Source organism: Dipodomys spectabilis, unplaced genomic scaffold, assembly GCF_019054845.1.
Source record: "Dipodomys spectabilis isolate Male_0828 unplaced genomic scaffold, ASM1905484v1 ptg000266l, whole genome shotgun sequence".
Taxonomy (NCBI): domain Eukaryota; kingdom Metazoa; phylum Chordata; class Mammalia; order Rodentia; family Heteromyidae; genus Dipodomys; species Dipodomys spectabilis.
The window spans coordinates 591,535-616,546 of record NW_024870943.1 but is presented as its reverse complement, the minus strand read 5'-3'; the positions used below and the strand labels follow the sequence as shown (position 1 = coordinate 616,546).

General features: G+C 48.2%; 2 protein-coding genes and 1 pseudogene across 2 annotated transcripts; 1 reads left to right on the top strand and 2 right to left on the bottom strand.

Moving 5' to 3' along the window:
• Positions 1 to 1,215: 1,215 nt before the first annotated feature.
• LOC122125515 (serine/threonine-protein phosphatase 2A 65 kDa regulatory subunit A alpha isoform-like) lies at positions 1,216 to 12,425 on the bottom strand. Its single transcript, XM_042700056.1, is given in 12 exon segments — positions 1,216 to 1,269; positions 3,670 to 3,860; positions 7,173 to 7,373; positions 8,162 to 8,238; positions 8,749 to 8,891; positions 9,252 to 9,406; positions 10,663 to 10,723; positions 10,823 to 11,011; positions 11,197 to 11,334; positions 11,539 to 11,609; positions 11,697 to 11,754; positions 12,396 to 12,425. Coding segments are annotated over 12 exon segments (1,368 nt in total).
• A 5,536-nt stretch (positions 12,426 to 17,961) lies between these two features.
• On the bottom strand, positions 17,962 to 18,205 carry LOC122125477 (short coiled-coil protein-like). Its single transcript, XM_042700035.1, is given in 2 exon segments — positions 17,962 to 18,142; positions 18,144 to 18,205. Coding segments are annotated over 2 exon segments (243 nt in total).
• A 3,062-nt stretch (positions 18,206 to 21,267) lies between these two features.
• LOC122125514 overlaps positions 21,268 to 25,012 on the top strand; it is an 85,574-nt pseudogene continuing 81,829 nt past the window's right edge.

The window sequence follows — 25,012 nt, the reverse complement described above, 5'->3', positions numbered from 1 at the left end:
AGAAAGAACTTCCTATTACTCTCTTTCATTTACTGAGAGACTTGCTAGATCTAGGCCTCCTTGGTGCTTACTATCAAAGAAGGAACAAGAAAGATCTTATGAGACAGTTAAGGCCTCTATGGAGAAGAGTAAACGATTATGTGAAAGGGTTACAGAAAAGACACTATGAGCTTAAATTTGATATATGGCCAGATTTAACTAAGTATACTGAATATCATGATTTTGGGCCACAAATTGGGGACCCCCTAAAGAATGTCAAAGAAGCACAATTGCTTAGAAAAGATTTGAAACTTATAAAGTATAAAACTAAACAAAAGTACCTATGAAGTACTAGACTTCATGCCTTTCTGTTCAGCAGCTTGTCCATATGCTCTGGTTAGTGGTTAATAGGTGATAAACATCGAAACCAATTGTATTTCTTAAAAATAGAGGTAAAGCCTGGAACAAGTGCCTATTGTCATACCTCGTCATCCAAAAACCAAGATCAGGCGACCAGCTGGTGACCACCCAAGAACGAAGTCTTGCAGCAACATTGTGTAAACTTTTGCCCTTTCTCATGGAGACTTTTGCTATAAAAGCTTGTTATCCTCTGCAATAAATTGCACTCAGCATTCACTCCTCTTGTGTGTGAGTTGTCTGTTTGCCATCTCCCCACCTATTCCAGTTACCTCCACTAGGTGTCCTCCGTCGTCCCGACAAAGCCTCTTGTGTGTGAGTTGTCTGTTTGCCATCTCCCCACCTATTCCAGTTACCTCCACTAGGTGTCCTCCGTCATCCCGACAGAGCCAGTCCGCAGCAGAGAAAAACCTCCTAAATGTGGGAACTCTCCAGAAGTAATGAGTCCAGACAGGGCTGCATGTCAGCATGAGGATGGGTGTCTGTGCATCCAGTGTACTGCAGGGATGCATGGGGTGCAGAGCCTAACCTTGAGCTGAATAGCTGATTGACAGCACCTAGGCCCAGAGTTCAAGCCCCAAGGTCAACCAAAAAATAAAAGAGGAAAAGCGTGTGGAGCTTGCGGAGCGCTGTGGGGGAGGGGTAGTGCAGGGCTTGGGTTGTCTTGGATTTGGATCATGCTCAAGACAGAGTGTGAGGTGGGTGGAGGGTGGGGTGCTGCTGGGGATCGGGTGCTGAGAAGGGGTGGGTTGGGGGCAGGGAATGCCTGTGTCCCCTCACAAGGCAGGGAGCTGGTGGAGGACACACGCTGCTCCTAGGTCAGGAGGCTAAGTCCACATCCACACTCTCCAAGGTGACACAGATGGGGAGGACCTATTTGGACGGGAACACCAGGGGTCAGGAGAGGACCAGGTGTGTGTGAGGTTAATGATGACACCAGACAGCTCCCCATGGAGACCAGAGCATGCGTGTGCTGGGTGGAATGACTTTGGGCTGGATTAAGGGCATGGGGCATGGAGGGAATCTAGCTAAAGTGAGTGTGGGGGGAGGGAGTGCAGGGACGGGACCTGTGGTTCAAGCCTTTCTGCGGTGGGGTGGCTGTGGGAACTTCAGGATCAGGAGGAGGCACCTGGCTCGGAGCCCACAGTCCACACAGCACCCGGCATAGTCCCTGGATGGCTCCTGGAGGCAGGCCTGCCATCTGCTTGCTTCCCTTTTCTGTGCCGGTCCCAGGACTTGACCTCAGGGCTTGGGTCCTATCCCTGAGCTTTGTGCTCAGGGTTGTTGACTGTCCCCGGGAAATCAGTGCTACTTCTGGCTTGCTGTCACCCTGCAATTCATTCCTGAGAACAGAAGGGTGGAGGTGGAGAGCCATGGACAGGAGGCCCCTCCTCATATTCAGCACAGCAACCCTGACCTGCACCCAAGAGGCTGTGGTAAAGTGACCTCATAACAAGAGACATGAGGAGCACTGCAGGAAATGTCACAATAGCGAAGCAAGGGACTTTCTCAAGGAGCCTTCGTGTTTTAAAAACAACTTTATATTTAAAAGGTGCTTTTCAAAAGTACACTTGATGTCCTTGTTGAATTAGCAAAGAGTCTAGAGATATGTAACATAGACTGCCAAGGAAAAGAAAGAGTTGTGAAAATAAATTATGTGTAAGAAATAAGCATGGACAAGATGAAGGGAGTAACTGTCAGGAAGGAGCCTTAATATTTGTGGTCAGTGGTACACCAGCAGGACTCCCTTTTTTTATTCCTTCCTTCCTTTCTTCCTTCCTTCCTTCCTCCCTCCTTCCCTCCTTCCTCCTTCCTTGCTTCCTTCCTCCTTCCTTCCTTCCTTGCTTCCTTCCTTCCTTCCTTCCTTCCTTCCTTCCTTCCTTCCTTCCTTCCTTCATTCCCTCCTTCCTTCCTTCCTTCTTTGCTGGCTTGCCCTCTCTCTTCTCTGTCTGTCTCTGTCTGTGTGTCTGTGTCCCTCATTCTCACTTTCCTTCTTTGTGCCAGGCCTGGGGCTTAAAATCTGGGCCTCCATTCTGTCCCTGGGAAGATTTTGCTCAAAGCTAATGCTCTACCACTTCAGCCACAGCACCACCTCCATGTTTGTTTGTTTGTTTAGTGGTTTATTGGAGATGAGAGTCTCAGAGAGTTTTCTGCCTAGACTGGCTTTGAAATGTGATCCTTAGATCTCGCCTCCTCATGAACTCAGAACACAGGCATCAACCACCACACCCAGCTGCTATTTTCTTTTCTTTATTTTTTTTATTGTAAGAATACCCTACAGAGGAGTTACAATTATATGGGTAAGATAACGAATATGTTTCCTATCAAGCATTTTTGCCTCCTCTTTGTTTCCCCTTCCCATCCCTTCCCATACTCCCGCCCTCCCCCAACCCGATTCTCCCCCACACCAAAGTTGTAAAGTTCATTTTTCCACATAACAACTGTACATCTCATTGTTGCAATGGGTCCACCTGTATCCCTAGTTAAAAGATTTGTTTTTTCCCTCCCCCTCCACAAATTATACCAACATCAAATACAGTGAAAGCATGGGTTATACCATGGAGGAAGGACATACAAAGCAACATAGAAATCATCTTTTAAATATGTTAGAAACAATTGCCAGCTGATATTTTCTTTCCAACTATTTTCTTCTCCAGAACAGAAAGGGCTTTAAGAATTATTTGCTCTATTGCACAGGGAACTATTACGAAAGAAAGAAAAAAAATCAAAAGACTCAAAATGCAATTAGGAAAACCTGTTAAGCGAGTTTAACCAGTATATCTTGAATTTGACACGACTACCAATTAATGGGGCAGATTCTCGGGAGGAACTTGACATGACCTAATAGGCATTATTCAAAATCTCATATTTCCACATTCATATAATTCTCTGGGCCAGCAAAACAGAGACAGATGAACACACACAGAGATATATAGCACACAAATGCACAGGTGTGGACACGTGCGCACACCTCTATCTCTCAGCAGATGACTTTTATCTAGGTGTGGAGATTGTTGAATGGCCAAGCAAAGTTAAGCAGAGATGCGAGCTTGGTGGTCCTCAGGGGAGGACCACTTTCTTCTTCTTTGTGCAGGTGAAGAGGAAGCTGCAGGGAATGGAGTGTCCGCTCATGAGCAGGAAAGGGCTGAGGGCTGGGAAACAGCCCATAGCAAATTCCGCTATATGGTGCAGCACAGGGCTGGGGTTGTAAATTACAGATAAGCAAATCTGACAGATGCAGGACATGGTATAAAAGGAGACGAAGGCACTCACCAGGAGGAGGATGCTTATGGTGGCTCTGGACTCCAGAGGGGCTCTGGTGGAGACACTGGTCCTCTGGATGTGTCGCATTCTCTGCTTGTGTCTGTACAGGATGAAGAGCATGGAGGTGCTGGCCCAGAGCATGAGCCCCAGACACAGAACATCAGGCACCGAGAGTATGGCCACGTGCAGCACGTCAGCAACTGGATCATTACACATGGAAGAACAGTATCCATAGGCTTTTAAGCTCGTTATATTGTCATGTGCTTTGGGTCCGATCATGTACATGAGACAAACAATTCTCAGGAGGAGGAAGATCCCCCCCAGCTGAGGTACACTGTGGAGACAATGTGCTTGTGGGCTCTCCCCTTCAGCCCTGCCCACCTGGAGTCTCCCTGACTGATGCTGACAGCAAGGAAGATGCTCAGGGAGCAAGTTCTAACAATCGACACCACCCTGCCCACTCAGTGAAGATAGAAGACAATTTTGCACCACACATCATTTAAGAAAATTCTCCAGCACAAAGCCACCATGGTTTGGGGAACACTCCTACACAGAAGACTTAGGAAGTTGGCCACAATTAAGTGCCTAAGAATCAAGTCTGTGGCTCTCATCCTGTTCCCCATGCAGGAAAGGAATAGATAATGGGAGAGAAGAGACAAATTACCCACAAACCCAACCACAGTCTGGCCTAAGAGGATCACCCCCATAGACACATGGGCATCTCCCATCCTCTCTGTTCCTTGAGTCTCATTCAGAGGCTCTGGCTTGGGAAACTGAGGCCTTCATGGTGCCAAGGGAACTCAACATTCTCCATCCTGCATTCACACCACTGCAAATACTGTCCTACTGTCTCTCATGTATTAGGAAAAATCCAATTCTATTCATCCATTGGGAAGAGGAAGACGGCATGTTCAGGGAAATGGGTGAACCTGGAGAATGGCATTAAGGGAAGGTGAATCAGCTTCTGAGATGAAGGCAGCTACATTTCTCCTCTGTAGAATCAGATCTAAGATTCTAAACAAGCAAGGCCCTAGTGGCTCAAGCCTGTAATCCTAGCTACTCAAGGGCTGAGACCTTGGATGCCCAATTCAAAGCCAGACCAGAGAAGTAAAGTCTGTGAGACTCTTCTCTCCAGTTAAGCACCAGCAAGCCAGAAGTAGACCTGTGCTCAAAGTGGTAGAGGCCTAGCCATGAGCAAAAAGGGCTCAAGGAACATGGGCAAGCCCCAAGTTCAAGCTCTCTGACTGACTAAAGAAAGAAACTTGAAACATGCGTGACACATTCCTGGGGTCACATGCACTTAAACCTCAATACACTGGCTGGGGGCGTGGGTCCCAGGTGTCACCATTTCCTCAACACGGAGCCCACATTTCACAGAAGAAATACCAGGAAGATGAACCAGGTCTGCGGTGGGGATGGTGCGGTTGAAGGAGGAGGTGGATGACAGAGAACGAGAGGGGCAATTTTAGGTTCAAATGCCATTCTAGAGTCACTGATGTGAACACATCTTCCCCAGCCCCTGGACAATCAGGATTCCTCCTCACTTGTCATAAACCAGGACAGACTCTGTGAGGAAGAGGAAGTGAGGAACCCACAGGGCTTGGGGGTGGGGGGGGCCTAGAACCCCAGTTCTTTTCACTGTCCTAGCCCATTCCTATCCTTCCCTGTTTCTTTGTCATGCATCCGGTTTCAGTCCAGAATCCCTGCTCCTAAGGTGATTCCTTACCCAGAGTGTGGAACCTGGGGTCTCTCCTGCAGGCTGCGCCTCTCCAGTGGCAATGAACACAAGTGCTCGCCTCTTCTCTCAGGATGTGCGTGGCAGGGCGGGTCATTTCTGAGATGCACATGGGCACTTCAGAGCTGCAGAGGGCTCCTTAGATAGGGGTCCAGGAGGTCGGCAGCCAAGGTCAGCTCCCGTGGGAGCGGTGATTTTCCCTTCATCTGGGGTGGCAGACCAAGTTCTCAGTAAACTTTTTCTTTTCCCCCGTGTGACAATTATCAAGACACTTTTCACTTTCATGTGGGTGCTTCTCCAGGGGGCAGGGGAGTGGTGCAGTCACTTACCTCTCCTGGATCCCAGTAGGCCGGCAGGAGACACTGAGACCCAACTTGAGATGACTGTCTGTAAACAACTTCAGCGGTGTGTAAGCCATGTGTCCCCAAAGTTTCTTACCCAAAGTGTCCCTTCTCTTTTTTTCCAGTTCTAAGACTTGAACTCTGGGCCTGGGCACTGTACCTCAGCTCTTTAGCTCAAGGCTAGCAGTCTTCCAGATGATACACAGCTCCACTTCCGGCTTTTTTTTCCTGCTTATGTGGTGCTGAGGAATTGAACCTAGGGCCTCAAGCATGCAAGGCAAGTGCTCTACCACTGAATCACCTTCCCAGACCTTATGATTGTATTTCTATCCACTGTTCTGGATTTGCTTTCATATTGTGCTTCATCATTGATTGCATTTGAGACAACTGTTTTCATGCCAGGCCCAAATAGCTGTAAATTCCTGAGAAGCTTTTGCTGCATCCCAGAGGTTCTGGAAAGTTGTGCTATGGTTTTGATTCTTGAATTTGTAAACTTGTTCCTTTATTTGATCCTTAAGTCTTATGGCTGACTTTGGGCTCGACAGCCTATCACTTGATGAGAGGGGTCTTAAGCCAACATTCTAACTTGGCCTGGACTTAAGGGTCTATGGCCTCCAGTAGTACTAGCTCATGAAACCGGGCAGCAGTAGGCATCTGTGCACTGGCTCACTGTCTGTCAGCAGAGGGTGACAGTCTTTATCTCATCAGCCTAACTTGGGTTTGATATCTCCCCTGCTCTCATGGGACAAGCAACTGGGGCTCCCTTTCAGGTCAGTTCCCATTTGCTTGGCATGGTTTTCCACCCTGAACTTTCAGTTTTCAGTCTTGGCTGGTGAAATGTCATCTCTATGCAGTGCTGGTTTATAACTGGGCCAGGCAAGCTCTCCCTCCTGGCTGAGAGGCACAGAGTAGAGCTGGGTCACAGCTTTATAGTTCAGGCAGGTGTATACAGATCCGGAAAATACTGTCTGCTTTATGCTGTATATCAATTCCCCACCACCAAATAGCTCCAAATTTTTCATATGCTATCTATTGCCATCTACTCCTTTCTATCTCATATATTTGTCTGTTCTGCTAAAAAAAAAACAACTTTCCATGAAGAACAAAGCCTGGCACCTGCAGGAAAATGGATGAACCTGTATTTCATCATACATCTTGGGAAGGAAAACAAGCCAGACAAGAAACGTAAATATGTTTTTCTCAAGTAGAATCGAGACTTTAAAAGACACAAACCTAGCCAGGTGCCGGAAAACCAGAAGTGAGGCTGTGGCTCAGGTGGTAGGGTGCTTGCTCTCAGCTGATGAGCTGAGGTCCAGCAGCCAGGACCAGAGTTTAATACACATGAGTAACCAAAAAAAAAAAAAAACATATAAAGCTGTAAAGGAGACTCACACTGATGTCCTCGACCACAGGGGCCTTGGGAATGCTTGCCTTACCCAGTGGGAAACCCAGGCTTTGGGACAATGCTATGTGCTCATCAAAATACATGGATGATTTTCCCAGGGCAGGGGTGTGGCTCAGTGAACAGTAAGAGGACTTGAGCAGTAGGAGGATGTGAATAATAGGAGGATGTGAACAGTAGGGCCTCCGCAGGCAGCCCGGGTCCTTGGCCAGCTCTGCCACAGCAGGCAGCATGCCTAGGGGTCAGGACACTCAGTGTGAGCACTTAGGACTAATTGTCCTCACAGAAAAGGGCAGAGACCAAGGCCTCAGGACACTCCCCCCAACCCTCACTAAGACCTGAGGGTCAACTGTTTCTATACCTTTATTTCTTTGTGAAAAGAGGGGGAAAGGAAATAAAATATAAAAAGTACAGTTGACACAAATAAACCACCAGGGTAGGGGGTGGGGGGAGGGAAGGGGAGGGGAGGGAAGTGGGAGGGAGGTGGGGATGGGGTCCCCATCTCAGCAGCAAGAGGCAGTGACCCGGATACTCGCGTCTCTCTCTACAGGGCAGAGTGGCACCTTCCTCCTGGCTGCTGTCTATCCCATCGCGTGTCCCTCAGCCTTTGGGAGGGGGCCAGGTGACATCTCCCCAGGGATCTCAGGGAACCTGCATAGGGCCAGGTCTGGGTTCAGGCCATGCACAGGGAGGGCTGTCAGCGACACACTGGCTCCTTGAGGGAGGAGATCAGTGAGGGCTGAGCGGAGGGTGGACCGGAGCCAGGCACTGGAGGCTCAAGCACTGGCTCTTCTTCCAGCATCAGGCAAGAGACAGAATTGGAGGAACAGGAAAGGGCCGGGTCAGAAGCCCAGCCTGGCCCTCTTGCGCTCCTGCCTAGGCCCCACCACCCTTTCCCCATCCACCTGCCTATCTGGCCCCCAGACCCTGCATGGGCACTGCCACACTCTGGCCCTCCCGGGCCCCTGCCCGGGCACCACCACCCTTCCCACCTGCCACTGCCCGCCCACCCACAGCCCGCACCAGTCAAGGCCTCCAGGGCAAAGTCCTTGTCCTGGGTCAGATTCTCCAGGACTGGCTTGACCTCGCTCTGCAGGGTGCTGGAAGCAGAGGGGAAAGGGCTGCAGCCTGAAGTTGATGGGGCCCACAGCTGGGAACTCAGTTCAGGCCTGGCCATCCCCTTGCATCTCCAGACTGCTAGCCATGCTGAGCCACCCCTTACCTCCCTTCCCTTCACACCCCCTCCCCATTAGGCTCGCCACCTCCACTGCTGACTCTTCAGTCTACAGTGAAGCCAACACTGGCAGGAAGCAGCAGGGAGCAGTGGCAGCTGAACACAGTGGTGCACATCTGGAATCCCAGCCACTGAGGAAGCCCTAGCAATAGCTGGGTGTGGTGGCACCCCTATTCCTAGCAGTGTGAGCAGCATGCACAGACCAAGCAGCCTGGGCCTACACATGCACTCTGTGAAATATAACCAAGGCAAAAAGCACTGGGCGCATGGCTCAAGTGGCAGAATGCTTGCCAAGTGAGGTCAACCCTCTCTATCACCACAAAGGAAGGAACAGTGTAGCTGGAGAGGAGCATAACAACAGCGAGTCCCAGCTCACCTGTTGTGGAGGATGGGCCTGATCTTCTGCAGGGACTTGGCCACATTGAAGCGGACTTTGGTGACGGGGTCCCCTGCCATTCGAACAACGGTGGGCAACATGTGCTTGATGGTGATGTCCTGCCTGCACACCTCTGACAGAACCTGGCCAAGCATGGGCACACAATCAGTACAGTCAGTGCCTGACAGCTGGGCCCGGGTGTCGAGGCGGCCAGAACCCTCACCGGCATCCAAAAGGCACACACAATTGACACCACCTCCCCGCAACTACGATTTACAATGAGCTCAACTCTGAACACGCAGCCAACGGTGTGTCTCACACCAGGTCACCCACACCCAGTCCAAGGGTGCCGGAGGCCTGGAGTCCACCCAGCTCTGGATGTGTAGAGCTGGCCCTGGCCCCCGGCCTCTCCACTCCCAAATTTGGTGTCACGACGGGGCTGTGTGTGCCTCTCCCCTGGCAATCCGGCTCCTGGGTGCAGTTGGCGCGCGAGCCACACTCACGTTTATGCAGAAGAGGGTGGTCATGCGATGCAGGTAGTTGGGGTCTCCAGACATGGCCAGCACTTTGGGGATGATGGTGGCATGGGCCCACTCCTTCCTGAACTTGTCCACCAGCTTCTTGAGGTTGCTGGTGGCTGCCTTACAGATGGCATAGACTGCAAGGGGGACAGGAAGGCTGCCACGCCGACTCCAGTGGAGTCAGCTTAGCATGGGAAACCATCTATCAGACCAAGATAGGGGCTTCAGAGACCTATCTCTGAGTTTTGGGACTTCACTGAAGTCTACCTCAGAGAATGGGGCTTTACAGAAACCTATCTCCAAGTTTTGGGACTTCACCGAAGTCTACCTTGGAGAATAGGGCTTCTAAGAGGCCTACTCCTGGAAAAAGGCTGGCAAGCCCCTGGGAAAGATGTGTTTCTGCCTTTCTTTTCCTCACTGTATAAGAGTGCCTATTAATCTTTTACTGTTTCTGCTGCTCATTGTGCTTACTCATTGTCAACGTTCCCTTATTCAAAGCTCTTTCTTAAGAGTGTTGACGACTCCAATATCTGATGAATGTCTCAAAAATATGACTAACTCACCAGAGTTAAGTGCTACCCTGCAACCCCTCTTATGAAGGCTAGTAGACAAGTTATCAGCAAATATAAAAGTATTGGGGGTTTTACAAAGTCACTCCAGCAGAAGGAATTGTAAGAAATTTACAAGAAGCTGTAGGCGCAGCTAGAACAGAAGGAATGTATGGCAATTGCTGAGATAACTACTTAGGAGAAAGAACTTCCTGGTACTCTCATTTACTGAGACTTGCTAGATCTAGGCCTCCGTGACCTTACTATTAAAGAAGGAACAGGAAAAATCTTATGGGATAATTAAGGCCTCTATAGAAATAAGGTAATGGTTAGTTGGTGACAAACGTCGAAACCCATTATATTTCTTAGAGATAAGCCGGAAACAAGTGCCTTTCAGGCGACCAGCTGGTGACCACTTAAGAATGAAGCCCTGCAGCAAGATTGTGTAAACTTTTGCCCTTTCAGGCGACCAGCTGGTGACCATCCAAGAACGAAGCCTTGCAGCAAGATTGTGTAACCTTTTGCCCCTTTCTTATGAAGACTTCTGTTATAAAAGTTTGTTATCCTCTGCATTAAATCGCACTCAGCACTCAGCACTCAGCATCCACTCCTAATGTGTGTGAGTTATCTGTTTGCCATCTCCCCATCCTATTCCAGGTTCCTCCCCTAGGTATCCTCCGTCGTCCCGACAGAACCTGGTCCATGGCAGAAGGCCATGGGGGAGTGTTAGAGTGGGTCAGGGCTCAGCACCAGCATCCCTCAAGGTTCCAACAGCAAGGGGCTACACAGACAGAACAGTGGTGTGCCCCGTCCACTGGCTGCCAGCTCCTTATGGCAGGACTCACCATGGTCCACCAGCCATTCTATGCACAATGAGTTGAGTTTCTCATCAAAGAATTCCACTCCCTGCCAGAGGAGAGAGGTGGTGAGGGCTCAGAGGGTGAAGGAGGATAGCCAGCCTCCTCTCCCCTCCCTGCCCTACCCGCCATGCCCTGGATCACGCACCAGCTGCCTAGCCACCAGGGACATGTACTCAATGATGGCCAAACGCACCCGCCACTTGGCGTCCTGGGCTAGCTCCACGATGGCTGGCAGAAGCGACTGGGACAGCTGCCGGATGGCGAAAATCTCCTTCACATAGTCCAGGTTGGAGATGATGTTCAGCCGCACCTCAAGGGACTGCAGAGGATGGGGCTCCAGTGATGCCTGGCCCAAGGCGGCCCTGAATGGGGGGAGGGGTGTGCCACCCCACAGCAACACCCTACAGACCTGCCATCTCCCCAAGGTCACTGCCCCAGCCCCAAACTAGCCCTGGGGATACCTGCTGGACTCCGCAATGGCAATCGATCACCTCGGTGGGGGACTCTGGGAGGGAATACTCACCTGTCCCTCAGCTGGGCCAGGAAGAGTGGCAGGAGGTGATCAATGGTGTTGTCTTTGCCCAGAAGGGGAGAGAGGCCGATGATGACAGAGGCCAGGGCAGACTTCACGTGCTGGTTGGCATCTGACCCCAGTTCCTGGGAGGAAGAGGGGAGGGAGGCCCAGGGGGACCTGCCTCAGCCTCCTCTGCACATGATTGGCAGGGGGTTTGGGGGAGGGCTGCAGGGGTCCTGTCTCCATCTCCTTGGCTGAAGACTATGACCCAGGTGCCTGGGGCATTTCCACAGCCTGTTCTGGGCCCTCTTTAATGCCCAGCTGACTCCCTCCTCCAATCCGGTTACCTTGATGCACAGCAAGATCTGGGTCATGATCACTTTCTCCCGACAATCTGCAGAGAGGTTCTCGCAGAACGCTGCAGGCCAGGGCGGGGGATGAGATGGTGCCGGCTACACCTCCACCCTGAGTCCCCCCTCCTCAAGCATGGGTCACGGGCACCCACCTTTCACCTTGTGGGAGTCCGCGGCCCTCACCTTGGCCTCGCAGTCCTTTATCAGCTTCTAGAAAGCAGGCACCAGGTCTGTCCTGGTGATCTCAAGCCCCACTGCTTTCTGGAGCTGTCAACCTGGAACCAGGGAGAGGCGGGATGTGTGGAGCGAAAGGGGGTCTGGCAGCCTCTCTCAGTTATTGAGGACAAAATCCAGGCAGAAGTGGTGCAGAGGTGTGGAGACTAGGCAGGCTGCTCTCCCCAGAGCCAGGCCGCGTCCCCAGCAGCGTGTGCCAAAACCAAAGACCTTAGTTCGCACTGTCCCAAGTGGGGCTTTCTGTGACCGGATCCACAAACATGCCAGCGATGCAGACTCTCCCGCTTTTACATTTATACTAAAATATAGTGGGCTGAGTCACTAAATGGGCAGGGGAGCTAAGGAGAGACTTCTCAGAAGAGAGAAGAATGGCAAAGAAACACAGGAGGATATGCTCATCATTCCTGGGCTTGAAGGAAGTACAAATCACAACAACCCTGAGATTCCATCTTACTCCAGTTAGATTGGCCAGCATTGTGAATTTGAACAAATGCTGGTAGGGATGTGGAGAAAAGGAGCCCTACTGTGCACCTGGTGGGAATGTGAACTAGTAGAGCCAACTCAGCACAGCAGTCTGCAGGTTCCTCCAAATACTAAACACAGACATTCCCTCCCACCCATTCCTGGGCATCTACGCTGAACGTCATGACAAGGACACCTGCACACCCATGTTCACTGCCACAGTACTCACAATAGCCAAGATATGGAAACAGCCCAGATGCCCCACAGTAGATGAGTGGACCCACAATGTGGCCAATGGAACTTTACATAGCCATTAGAAAGAATAAGATAATGTCACTTGCAGGGAAATGGATGGAACTAGAACAAATCATGTGAAGTGAGGTAAGTCAAGATTGGAGATTAACAGTGCACATTCTCTGATATAAGGAAGTTAGATCTAAAATGCACTGGGATATGACAAATGCCACAGGATTCCAGAGACTCACACACAGTGAGACCAAAGGAGAATAGTCTTAGGAGAGAATCACAAAGGCCCAATGCCTAAGCGTCTCTTCATATTCATATAAAATATTACACATATGGAAACAAATCCCAAGATGTGGAAACAAAATACATATATATATTTTGGTTTTAGCTTTTGATTTTTCTGTGTTCTTTATCTGATAAACAGCCTGTTCTCATGTTATGTTTGGGAGGGTCCAAGGAGGGAAAAAGGATGGAAAAAAGTGCATCCATGGAGCTCACTGGACATTGATGAAAGTGAACTGCTCAGCTGGTGGGTAGAGACGGGAGGGAGGGGCTGGGAGGGAATGAGAGAACAGCAGGCACTCACTGCACAAAAGAAAATGTCCTGTCGAAACTAAACCAAGATGAGTTAAACCATCTTAACAGGGCCATATCAAGTATTGAAATAGAAAAGTCCAGGACCAGATGGTTTTACAGTGGAATTCTACAAGGACTTCAAAGCAGAACTCACACCAATACTCCTCCAACTCTTCAATGAAATTGAAAGAGAAAGTTCACTACCGAACTCATTCTATGAAGCCATCATAACCCTCTTCCCAAAACCAGGCAGGGACTCATCAAAGAAAGAGAACTATACACCCATTTCTTTGATGAACATTGATGCAAAACTTCTCAACAAAAGTTTGGCCAACTTCAACAATTCATCCAAAAAATCATACACCACGATCAAACAGGATTCATTTCAGGGATGCAAAGCTGGTTCAATATACCCAAATCAATTAATATAATTCATCACATCAACAAGAGCAAGGATAAGAACCACATGGTTTTCTCAATAGGTGCAGAAAAAGCATTTGACAAGATCCAAAACCACTTTGTGATAAAGGTTCTGGAAAAATTAGGAATCCATGGGACCTTCCTCAATACAATAAAGGCTGTATATGACAAACCTACAGCCAGCATTGTACTTAATGGTAAAAAACTAAAGCCATTTCCTCTAAACTCAGGAACAAGACAAGGATGTCCACTCTCTCCACTGCTCTTCAATCTAGTATTAGAATGCCTAGCTACAGCAATAGGACAAGATGCAAACATAAAGGGGATCCAAATAGGGAAAGAAGAAATAAAACTCTCCCTATTTGCAGATGACATGATCTTGTATTTAAAGAATCCCACAGACTCCATTCCCAAAATACTCAAGCTGATTCAAAACTTTGGCAAAGCAGCAGGGTATAAAATTAACCCTCAAATATCAATGGCTTTTCTGTATGCTAACAAGGAGAAAAGTGTGGCTAAAATTAGGAAAGCAACACCATTCATAATAGCCCCACAAAAAATAAAATACCTATGAATTAACTTAACCAAAGAAGTGAAGGACCTCTATGATGAAAACTTTAAAAACTTGAAAAAGGAAATCAAAACAGAATGTAGAAAGTGGCAAAAACTCCCATGCTCCTGGATTGGAAAATGGTAATACTTCCCAAAGCTAAGTACAAATTCAATGTGATACCTATAAATATTCCAACCTCATTCTTCAAGGAAATAGAAGAGGCAATCCAAAATTTCATATGGAACAATAAAAGACCCGAATAGCAAAAATAATCCTTAACAGAAAGAACAGTGCTGAAGGAATATCAATACCAAATTTCAAACTCTACTATAAAGCCATAGTAATCAAAACAGCTTGGTATTGGCACAAGAACAGACCTCAGGACCAATGGAATAGAATTGAAAACCCAGAAATGAACCTACAGATGTATAGCCATCTAATCTTCGATAAGGGAGCAAAAAAAAAAAAAATAGAATTGAAGAACGACAGCCTCTTCAGTAAATGGTGTTGGCAAAATTGGTTAACTACTTGTAGAAAACTAAAACTAGATCCTTATATATCACTCTGCACCAGAATCAACTCCAAATCGATCAAAGACCTTGGAGTCAAAGCAGACACTCTGAAAATATTACAGGATGGAATAAGAGAAACCATCGGTCTCCTTGGCACAGGCAGAAATTTTCTTAATAGAGATCCAGAAACACAACAAATCAAAGAAAGGTTGGACAAATGGATTACATGAAATTGCAGAGCTTCTGCATGGCAAAGGACATAGCTAGCAAGATCAATAGAAAGCCCACAGATTGGGAGAAGATCTGCACTAGCTATACAACAGACAAGGGTCTCATATCTAAAATATACCTGGAATTCAAAAAATGAAATCCCCCAACAACAAATCTTCAAAGAAACAACTGCCCAATAAATAAGTGGACTAAAGACTTAAAGAGAAACTTCTCTGAAGAGGAAAGAAGGATGGCCAACAGACACATGAAGAAATGCTCAACCTCCCTAGCCATAAAAGAAATGCAAATCAAAACAACATTGAGATACCACCTCACCCCAGTTAGAATGGCAAAAATCAAGAACTCCAATAACAACAGATGCTGGAGGGGATGTGGACAGAAGGGAAGCTTACTTCATTGTTGGTGGGAGTGTAAACTTGTTCAGCCCATGAGATTCTTATCTCCAATTCTTATCTCCACTCTCTGGTGGTAGAGTGCCAGCCTGGAACAAAAAAGCTCAGCAAAGCATCCAGGCCCGGTTAAAACCACTGGACTGGCACAAAAGAAAGAAAATAGAATGAGACATTTCTGTGCAGGAATTTCTTTGGCAATAATGGCCATTTTTTTCTAAAAATGTTTTCATCCCCAGAGAACTCATTTGGAGATTAGAGGTAAGCATTTCATGCATATTCCTGAAAGCAGGGTGATCTCTTTTCATGCCTGGTCGTTTCTGAGGAGGTAGCTTCATTCTCTAATTCCCTACTCATTTTCATCTTAGCAGTGGTGATTTTGAAGCAGAAATTTGTCACTGTGCTCAGGAGAGGATCAGCAGTGACTCCTCACCCTGGGTTTCTGGTCTACCTCATTGCATGTGACTCCATTCCTCACCTGGACCCTCCTAGTCTTGTTGACAATTCCTCTGCCCTGTTCTTGTCTGTTTCAAGAACATGTATTTGCCTTTCTGTGTCTGACTTCTTGCTTTTTCCACAGCGATCTGTAGTTCTACAGATGTGGCAGCAAATGACAGGATTTCCTTCTTGTTCCTGGCCTAGTTGTACTTTGTGATGGAAATAGACTACATCTTCTTTTTTGCATGTGTGAAACATCTTTTTATTAAACAGCAAAGCAGAAAAGCAACACAATTTTACATATTTGTAAATTTAGGTCACAAAAGGGATGCAAAAGGGATGCAAAAGGGATGTTTGCAGTACGACAATTACATCATCATATAGTTAAAGTCATTTATGAAATCTTGTACTAGAACATAAGATTATCCCATGATTAAAGTAGTTCAAATCTAATAACCATAAGCTATATTAGTGGATCTCATTTCCTAGTTTAATAACTTAATATTACCTCGGATCTTGATTCCTTTACCAAACGGAATCTATGAACTAAATTTTTAGAAATTGTTATGAGAATGACTAAAATTCTACCAACCAATTAGTTAAATTTACAGAGTGAGATAAAAATACTGAGCTTCCCATGCTGCTGATCACATGTATGGTGTATAGTGTACACCACTATATGTTATAGACTTTGATAGACAATTTGCCCCAGGAAAGTTAGAATGAACTTGTGACTTTAAATGAGCATCATTATTCCACAATACTGTGAAATTTGGGAAATTATGTATTCAATTAACCACAATTTTTTAAAAAAAGAACATCAGGGAAAGTAGGGAGTGAAGGGATGGCAGGGGGAAAACAATGGAGGGGGAACAATACTCAATAGGAAGTGTACTCATTACCTTGCTAACGTAACTGTAACCCTCTGTATAGTATCTTTACAATAAAAAAAATTTAAAAAAATACTGAGTTTACCAATTATTATACATATAAAATTCTCTCATTCATGATTCTAGTACCAGTATACTCTTCAAGGAATTTGGTAACAGTTCATTGACTAGGTACAACAAATAAACCTTGCAACCAAATCCTAGAGCTGGAATAGCATAGCATGTGGTGTATGTAAGATCAGTCAAACTTAACCCATTTTCATATATATATATATATATATATATATATATATATATATATATATATATATATCCTGGAAGATCTCTTCTGTGCCAGAGACAATACAAATTGGGAGTGAAAACATTTGGAGTTGGTTGCTATGTTTATCACATTATATTTTTACCTATTTCTATGTATTCCTCCCAGACTTTCTACTTCTAATCAATACATGACCAAAAAAATTTTTTGGGGGGGGGAGTCCAGTCATGAGGCCTGATCTCTAGGCCTGGGTGCTGTCCCTTCAGCTCAAGGCTAGCCCTCTACAACTTGAGCCATAGCGCCACTTCCGGCTTTTTTCTTTTTGCTTATGTGGTGCTGAGGAATCAAACCCAGGGCCTCATACCTGCAAGGCAAGCACTCTATCACTGAGCCACCATCGCAGCCCATAAGCAAAATTCTTATCTTTTCAGATAGCAAGGGGGTTATTTCGTGCAAAAGCAAGTTGGTTCTTTGTTTTTAAACAGATTTCAATTTGATAATTTAGTTTCAACAATCCTCTTTATAGTCCAAATCTGCTTTCAAATGATTAAAGAGAAACCATCAGTCCTATATTATTATTAGAAAGTACAACTGACAAACTCTAGGCAAGGTTTTGGTTAACTTCAGGACTTACAGATCAGCTTGCTGTCGGGTGATTACTATTCAAAGAACTTTTACAAATGTGAAATTATCTTGACTTAGGAGAAGGTAAATGGGAAGGATGAGGCAGATGGAGGAGAGGCACACAATGGTGAACAGGTACATACATAAAGCTGAGCATTCAGTACATGACTTTGGTCACATTTTAACAACATGGTTATTTTCTTGTATATCTTATTAAGTAAGCGTGTAATAAAAGACTAAGCCTATATACCAAAGCAAATTCAATAAAACATTCATTTTCAAGTTTCATAAATATATGCAATTCTAATTATAAAGTCTTTACAACACATCTGCACATTTTCTTAGACTAACATAATACACAGACTCATGGAAGTCTCCTCTTAAGTAGTTAATTTTGCCTAGATTTGAATTTTAATAAACATTCAACGAAGCCACAAACAAAGGTACTGTAACGTTTGGAATCTTCCCTAGTTTTAAAGGGGAGAGAGAAGGAGGGTGGGGGAAGGGATGGAGAGAAAGAAAGGGGGAGAGAGACAGGGAGAGAGAACCAGCAATTCCGTAAATGAGAAGGGAACTAAATCTCTTACTTTCTTTTACTTTTCATGTCAGTTGTTTGGAAAACACTAGAAGCAGACATGAGGTTTTCTATATATTGTCCAAAAACATGGTCTTCTGATTTTAGCTTCAGGTTTTCTTCCTTAACTGCATCTACTCTTGCTGAGAGATCTTCAAGTGTGTGTTGGAGTTCCAACACTTAATTAATGTCGTGCTTTTTCCTCCAGTTCCTTCTGATTTTCAGCATCAACATCCATGTCAGCTTTCATCATCCTGGCACTGAACTGTGCCTCAGACTCAAAAATTCTGATGAAAGGTCCTCATAGGCACCCGGAGGGGCGGCATCTCAAGATCATGCCTCTGGCCTGGGACTCAAGCACCGACTGACCAGGCTAAATCTTCTTTATGCATTCATCCACAGTTGGGCCTGTGACTCCACTGCTCTGAACCTGGCTGACTTTGCTACACATGACCATGTTCAGTGTCACTCATTTCTCTGCAGACACCATGGAGCTTCTGGGTTGTTTCTTGGCTGTGGTGAATAGTGCCCCAGTAGACATGGTGTTCAAGGACCTACATATTCTTGAGAATATGCCTACATATTTCATTTTCTGTTGTTTTTCTCGGTCAGTTGTTGGGCCTAAACTCTGGTACAGGGTGATGTTCTTCAGCTCTTCAGCTCAAGGCTAACACTCTACAACTTTAGCCACAGCACTACTTCTGGCTTTTTCTGCTTAGGTGATGCTGAGGAATTGAACCCTAGTCATCATGCATGCAAGGCAATCAGTCTACCACTGAGCTACCTTCTCAGCCCCTCATTTTCTATTCTTTTTTCTTGTGGTCAGTCATGGGGCTTGAACTCGGCCTGGGCACTGTCCCTGAGCTCTTCAACTCAAGGCTAGGGCTCTACCATTTGAGCCCCAGTGCCACTTCCAGCCTTTGCTGCTTATGTGGTGCTGAGGAATCAAACCCAGGGTCTCCTGTATGCAAGGCAAGCAGTCTATCACTGAGCCACCTCCCCAGCCCCTCTTTTGCTTTTGAAGACAGGGTCTCAACTCTGTAGTCCAGGCTAGCCTTGTACCTAGTATCCTCTTGCCTCAGCCTCCTCAGGGCTGGAATTTCAGGTGCATGTCACTAAGCCCAGCTGCATTATTTACCTAGCTGTTCATCGTTCCATTGCGATCCCAAAGAGATGCTTAAATGTCTTGATGAGAGGATCATCTGCAGAGAAGCTCTCAGTCACTCTTTTCTTTCCCGGGGTGTAGGGCCTACTCTTCACCTCAGTGCAGCTTCCTGGTCTGCCATACCCTGGGGGAGGAGGCCTTCTGTGCCCACCAGGGTTAGCTGGTCTCAGTGATGTCGCTGCACTCAGCACACATGACATCATTGTGTTCCATGCACTGGAGCTAGGCAGGAGAAGCACACAAGGTAGGGTTTGCAGTCCACTGCAGTGGTCGCAATTGGAGCTATCGGGTTAGGAACCTGTCTACGCAGGCTGCCCTCGACAGGTGTCCCTTGTTCCCACCCTAGTTTCTTCAGGGAGGGAGGGTCTCGCTGCTGCTTCTCCTTTCATGTAAACACACTACGAGAATTTGATGCACCTGTTCTCTGGGACTGCTGGGACAAATAGCCTCACCCAGTGGCTTACATTCACAGCTTCTATGGGGATCCCTCTGAGTTCCTCTCCTCACTTCAGGCCCAGTTATGGTTCTTGATTTTCTTGGGCTTATTGATGTATCCTCAGCCTCCCCCTGCCTCTGTTCCCAGGCTGTGCCCTGTGTGTACTGAGTCTTCTCCAGCTGGGGTGCCTAGGACACTGTGGTTTGCCCAAGGACCCACCCTCAATTCAGAGTGAACTTATCATGGGATGTTGAAACACTCACCCACAGACACTACTTTCCTATTCACCAGCACTGGCTCAGGACTTGGAAATAGCTTACAGCCCATGTGTAAAGACAAAGAAAATTCCCTGATTTTTCTCCACATTTCCAGCACATTCAACAGAAAAGCTGTGGCCCTGAAAAGTGGGATCATTTCTCCCCAGTAGAAAGCAAGCATTTCCTTTTTTTTTTCTTTCTTTTTCTTTATCTGAGACTAGAACTTCAACTGGGTATCTGATGCTTTTGTTCATTGGCTGGTGCTCTACCACCAGAGTCATAACTCCCTCCCCGAGTATTTCCTTATGCAACAGCAGACACAGTCTGGCACCTCTAATTCGGTTCACTTCTCACCCTAACTTCCCCTGCTGCGGCTGTGAAGTCCCAGGTTGCTTGCCTGTGTTTCTTACTCTGCCCCCACGTGGGGCTGATCAGCTCAAAGGAATCAGGACCGGGGACAAATCCTCACGGGTTTACCATAAGGATGCCACTGAAAAGAAGTGTATGGCAAGGCCCCAGGAGCCGAGTGCTTTGTCTACACCCCCTACGCTCCATGAACCCTCACATCTTCAGCTTTCTGGAAGCTCTCCAAACCCTCTGGTTTTGTCCTATATATATATATATACAGACTTCATTGGATGGGGAAGACTGTGTCAAAGTGTGATCAAGCAGAAAGGGTGTGACAGGGTGCTGACAGGGCCAGGCTCGGGGCCTAGCAGCACCTCCGTCTGCATTCTTTGGCCCTCTTGTTGGCACGTGGGGCTGGACCCATCCCGTAATTAGTCTTGGGATTTACCGTCAGACACTGGTCAGGATTCTGCTGCAATGGCTCTGAGATGGAAACTCTGGGTCCAGTAGTTATCATGGCCCTCTTCTGAAACAAACCTCAGGTTCTATGGCCTGCATTCCAGAGGGAGTTAATGAGTCAGAAACTGTGCACCCAGACCCACCTTTACAGTCTCGGGTTCCCATTCACCCATGGTGTTACACACAGCACAGCTGTGGATGCCCCTATGTGGTCATTGCTATTTTGAGAAAAGATCTTACTATGTACGCCAAGCTGGATTGAAGTCATGATTCTTCCACATCAGTCTGCTGAGTACTGGGATTACAGGTGTGCATCAGCATACCTGACTTTTGTTTTTGTAGTATCCTATTGTTTGTTCTCTTATCATCACCGTTAGCCACAAGTCTTGTGTTTAAATGCCTGTTCCACCAGCCGTCCTCTTAGCTCTGTGAGCTGGCCAGTTTCTGCCTTGTGCTGAGCCTCACAGGATTAACGCTGTGAGCCACTTCACACATTATACGATGGCTTTGAGGGTTCAGTGAGGTCGCAGGTGTATGTGCCTTGTCTAGGGCCTGGCCCAGAGCATGCATGCATGCATGCTATGCAGTGGCTGCTACTAAGTGGAGTATGAGGTGTAGTAGCCAGTGGTGGGCAGCGTGTGTGGTCATACATGAACTCGGAAAGTGCGCTGTTTCTATTGAACTTTGTGCTCCAGGTCAGAGGAGGGCATGGTGGGTGTGTTGAATGTCTGCTCCCAGCACTGTGGAGATCCTTTGAGTCTGGGATTACTGACATTCTCCCTCCTTATTCTCTCCTCAGCTTCACCTCAACAGCATCAAGAAGCTGTCCACCATCGCCTTGGCCCTTGGAGCAGAAAGGACCCAAAGTATACTCCTCTCCTTCCTTACAGGTGGGGACTCTTGGGGCCCTGTGCTGTGGGGGTGCCTGGAGATGGCTTCTGCTTAATAAGAGAAGCCCATGGCGGGGGCCGTGGTTGATGGGGTACAGAGGCTGAGGGGCAGATAGACAAGCTTTATGTACTGCAGGACTGTGTTGAGGGGAAGGCTGAGGAAGAGAAAGGTGGAGGCAGAATGTCCTCTTGAAAGTCTGCTGGAAGGCAGCCGCAGACCAGAGTGAGACTCCCAGCCTGAGACCTGCCATGGGCTCTGCCAGGAGGACACAGTCGTGTTACTCGTATTAGAGATATGGAGAGCGTTCAGTCTGTTTAACACCTAAGTGTTGGCTGGGAGGACAGTCTCATCAATGTTCTGCCTGCCTGGATGGAAAGAACTGGGGCTTGGGATGGGGGGAATGTGGGAGCTTCAAACCAAGAGCTGCCGGGTATCCAGACACAGTGGGGTCAGAGCCCCAAGGGACTTTAGGTCCCTTCTTTGGACTTGCTGCCTGGGAGCATCTCCAGTTGCATGTGGCAGGTGCCGTGTCCTTTGGGAAAAGGTGGTGCTGTCCAGACAGAAAAGCAGAAGCCTCAGTCTCATGCCAGCAGAACATACAGGATTGGTTTTGTTAACGATTACTGCAGCATGATCGTGGGGTAGAGCAAAATGCCAGGCTGGCATCTTAAAGTATAGCAGTGTAGTGTCGCGGTTCTGGAGGTGGTGCTCTGAGCACTGGGTGCTGCACTTCCATTGGTAAGTCCTAGGTCTGAATGGAAGAATCCCAGAGATCACCTTTGCCCTGGCCTGCCCTGCCCAGCCCTGAGGCCTGAGACTCTGGCTGGGCTTGGCACTGTCTTCAGGTAGAAGCCAGGCACAGAGGACGGTGGTTGGGGCAGTCTGGGGGAGGGACAGCCTGCAAAGGCTCCAGGAGGCAGCAGCTGAACGAGTCTGAACAGATAGAAATGGATTTTTGGCGGAGAACAGTGCTGAGAGTGTAAGCTGTACCTGAACAGGAAATCTGCTTGCCACAGTGTTGCACAGGATGGGACTCTGTCTCCCTACCCTATGGGGTGTAGAGTGGCCCTGTCATGCAGTGCTCCCCCACCCAACCCAAGCTCGTATCTTGTTCTCTGTGCTGGCCATATGGGAAAACTCTGGGTTCTGACAGCAAGCTTGCGATCTTGGGGCCAGGATACCATGGTACCGGGGCCTCTGAGTGTGCTGTGATGGGAATGCCCTGCCCCTGCAGATACCATCTACACTGAGGATGAGGTCTTTCTGGCCCTGGCTGAGCAGCTGGGACCCTTCATAGGCCTGGTGGGGGGTCCAGAGTATGTTCACGGCCTGCTGGTGAGTGGCATGCGTGGTCCTTGCTCCCATCCCCGGGGCAGAGACAGGAGCCATGGAGCTGGGATGGTAGAGGGGTGGGCTGCTGTCCAGGGGGATGGCTTCAGGGCTGGAGGGCTGAGCAGAGCATCATTGCCACCCACCCCTCCCCCACCCCTGCAGCCCCCACTAGAGTCTCTGTCCACCTTGAGGAGACGGTGGTGCGGGAAAAGGTAGTGGAGTCCTTGTGGGCCATCTCCCACAAGCACTAGCCCTCTGACCTCGTAGCCCACTTCGTGCCCCTGGTGAAATGGCTAGAGGGGGGTGACTGGTTCGCCTCCCACACCTCAGCCTGCCGCCTCTTCTCCATCTGCTACCCATGAGTGTCTGGCGCTGTGAAGGCAGAGCTCCACCAGTGAGTCCCGGGATCCCTTGCCACCGCCTGCCCAACTGCCCCTGGCTGTATCCTCGGATCAGCTCACCTGCTGGGCCTCAGTGGCAGTACCCTCCCCTCCATGGGTGCCTGAATGTGCAGTAAACCTACCTGCTGCTCCGTTGAGCTGCCCAAGCCGAAGGCCCCCCCTCTCTTCCTCCTATCCTGTGTGAGGCCTCCAATGCCCTGGGCAGCAACCATGGAGCCCAATGGTCCATGCCCTCTGATCGCTCTGGGTTCCTTGAGTTCCTCCTGCCTAGTGCCACTCTGGATCCCCAGGTACTTCCAGAACCTCTGCTCAGATGACACCCCCATGATGCAGCGGGCTGCAGCTTCCAAGCTGGGGGAGTTCGCCAAGGTCCTGGAGCTGGACAATGTCAAGAGTGAGATCATCCCCATGTTCTCCAACCTAGCCTCTGTTGAGCAGGTGTGTCTCTGCTCCGCCCTTCGTCCTCCCCCCCCTTGGACCTTCCCCCATCCTGCCACTGTGCCCTCTGCCCTTATGCCCCGTGGGCACTCAGCACCCCTTCTGCTCCCCAAGACTCCGTGCGGTTGCTAGCGGTAGAGGCATGTGTGAACATTGCCCAGCTCCTGCCCCAGGAGGCTTTGTAGGCCCTGGTGATGACCACACTGCAACAGGAGGCCAAGAACAAGTCCTGGTGCTACATGGTGGCTGACAAGTTCACTGAGGTGGGTGAGGCCTGTAGTGGACAGGCAGGGCCAAGGGTGAAGGGAAGAGGGACGCAAGTATGTCCTGCATGGGAACAGGCAGCCTGACCTTCATGGGCAGAGAAGCCAGGGCTGGATCTTGGCAGGGTCAGGTGGGCACATTCACACTGGGAAGCTGTCACTTGCCCTGCTTTGTACACGGCAAGGACCTGGAAAGGTAGGAAAGTGAAGCTCTCTGTCCTGGGCTCCAAGCGAGACTTTTGTCCTGCCCAGGAGTGGAAGCTGCAGACAGACAAAGAGCTGAGGTAGAAACAGGGCTGCCCACCCGCACTCCATACCAGTTACACTGGTAAAAGAGCATGAGGTCCTTGGTGGGCTACCCTTGTGTGTGCCCTTAGTGTGGACCCATCGGCTCTGGTGATGGTCAGGAGCAAGAGTAAGGCATCTCTGGCAACCAAGAAAAGGCAGAGTCACTAGGCACACATTCATCCAGACGTGTGTTCATACTGGCAACTGGGGCTGTGAAGTGGAGCCTTGTGCTCCCTGGGCAGGTGCCCCCCTTCTTGAGGCCTTTGGATTTATTTTTCAGCTAGGATCTCGACCTTTACCTAGGCTAACCTTGGACTCCAATTCTCCTAACTCTGCCTCCTGTATAGTTAGCTAGATTGTAGGTGCGAGCTGCTGTGCACAGCCCATTTTATACATGTGTACTGTTATTATGCAGGGGATGTACAGAGGGATTACCATGGCATGCATGAGTCAGAGAATGAGGACATTTCCTTTTGTACAGTGTGAGTGTCCGCTCTTCTCTCATTCCCTCCCAGCCCCTGCCTCCCATCTTTACTCACAAGTTGTGCAGTTCACTTTCATCAGTGTCCTGTGAGCTCCATGGTTGCACTTTTTTTTCCATCCTTTTTCCCTCCTGGACCCTCCTGGAGATAACCCGAGAACAGACTCTTTATCAGATAAAGAACACAGAAGTATCAAAAGCTAAAACCAAAATATATATACATATATCTTGTTTCCACATCTTGGGATTTGTTTCAGTATGTGTAATATTTTATATAAATATGAAGAGACGCTTAGGCATT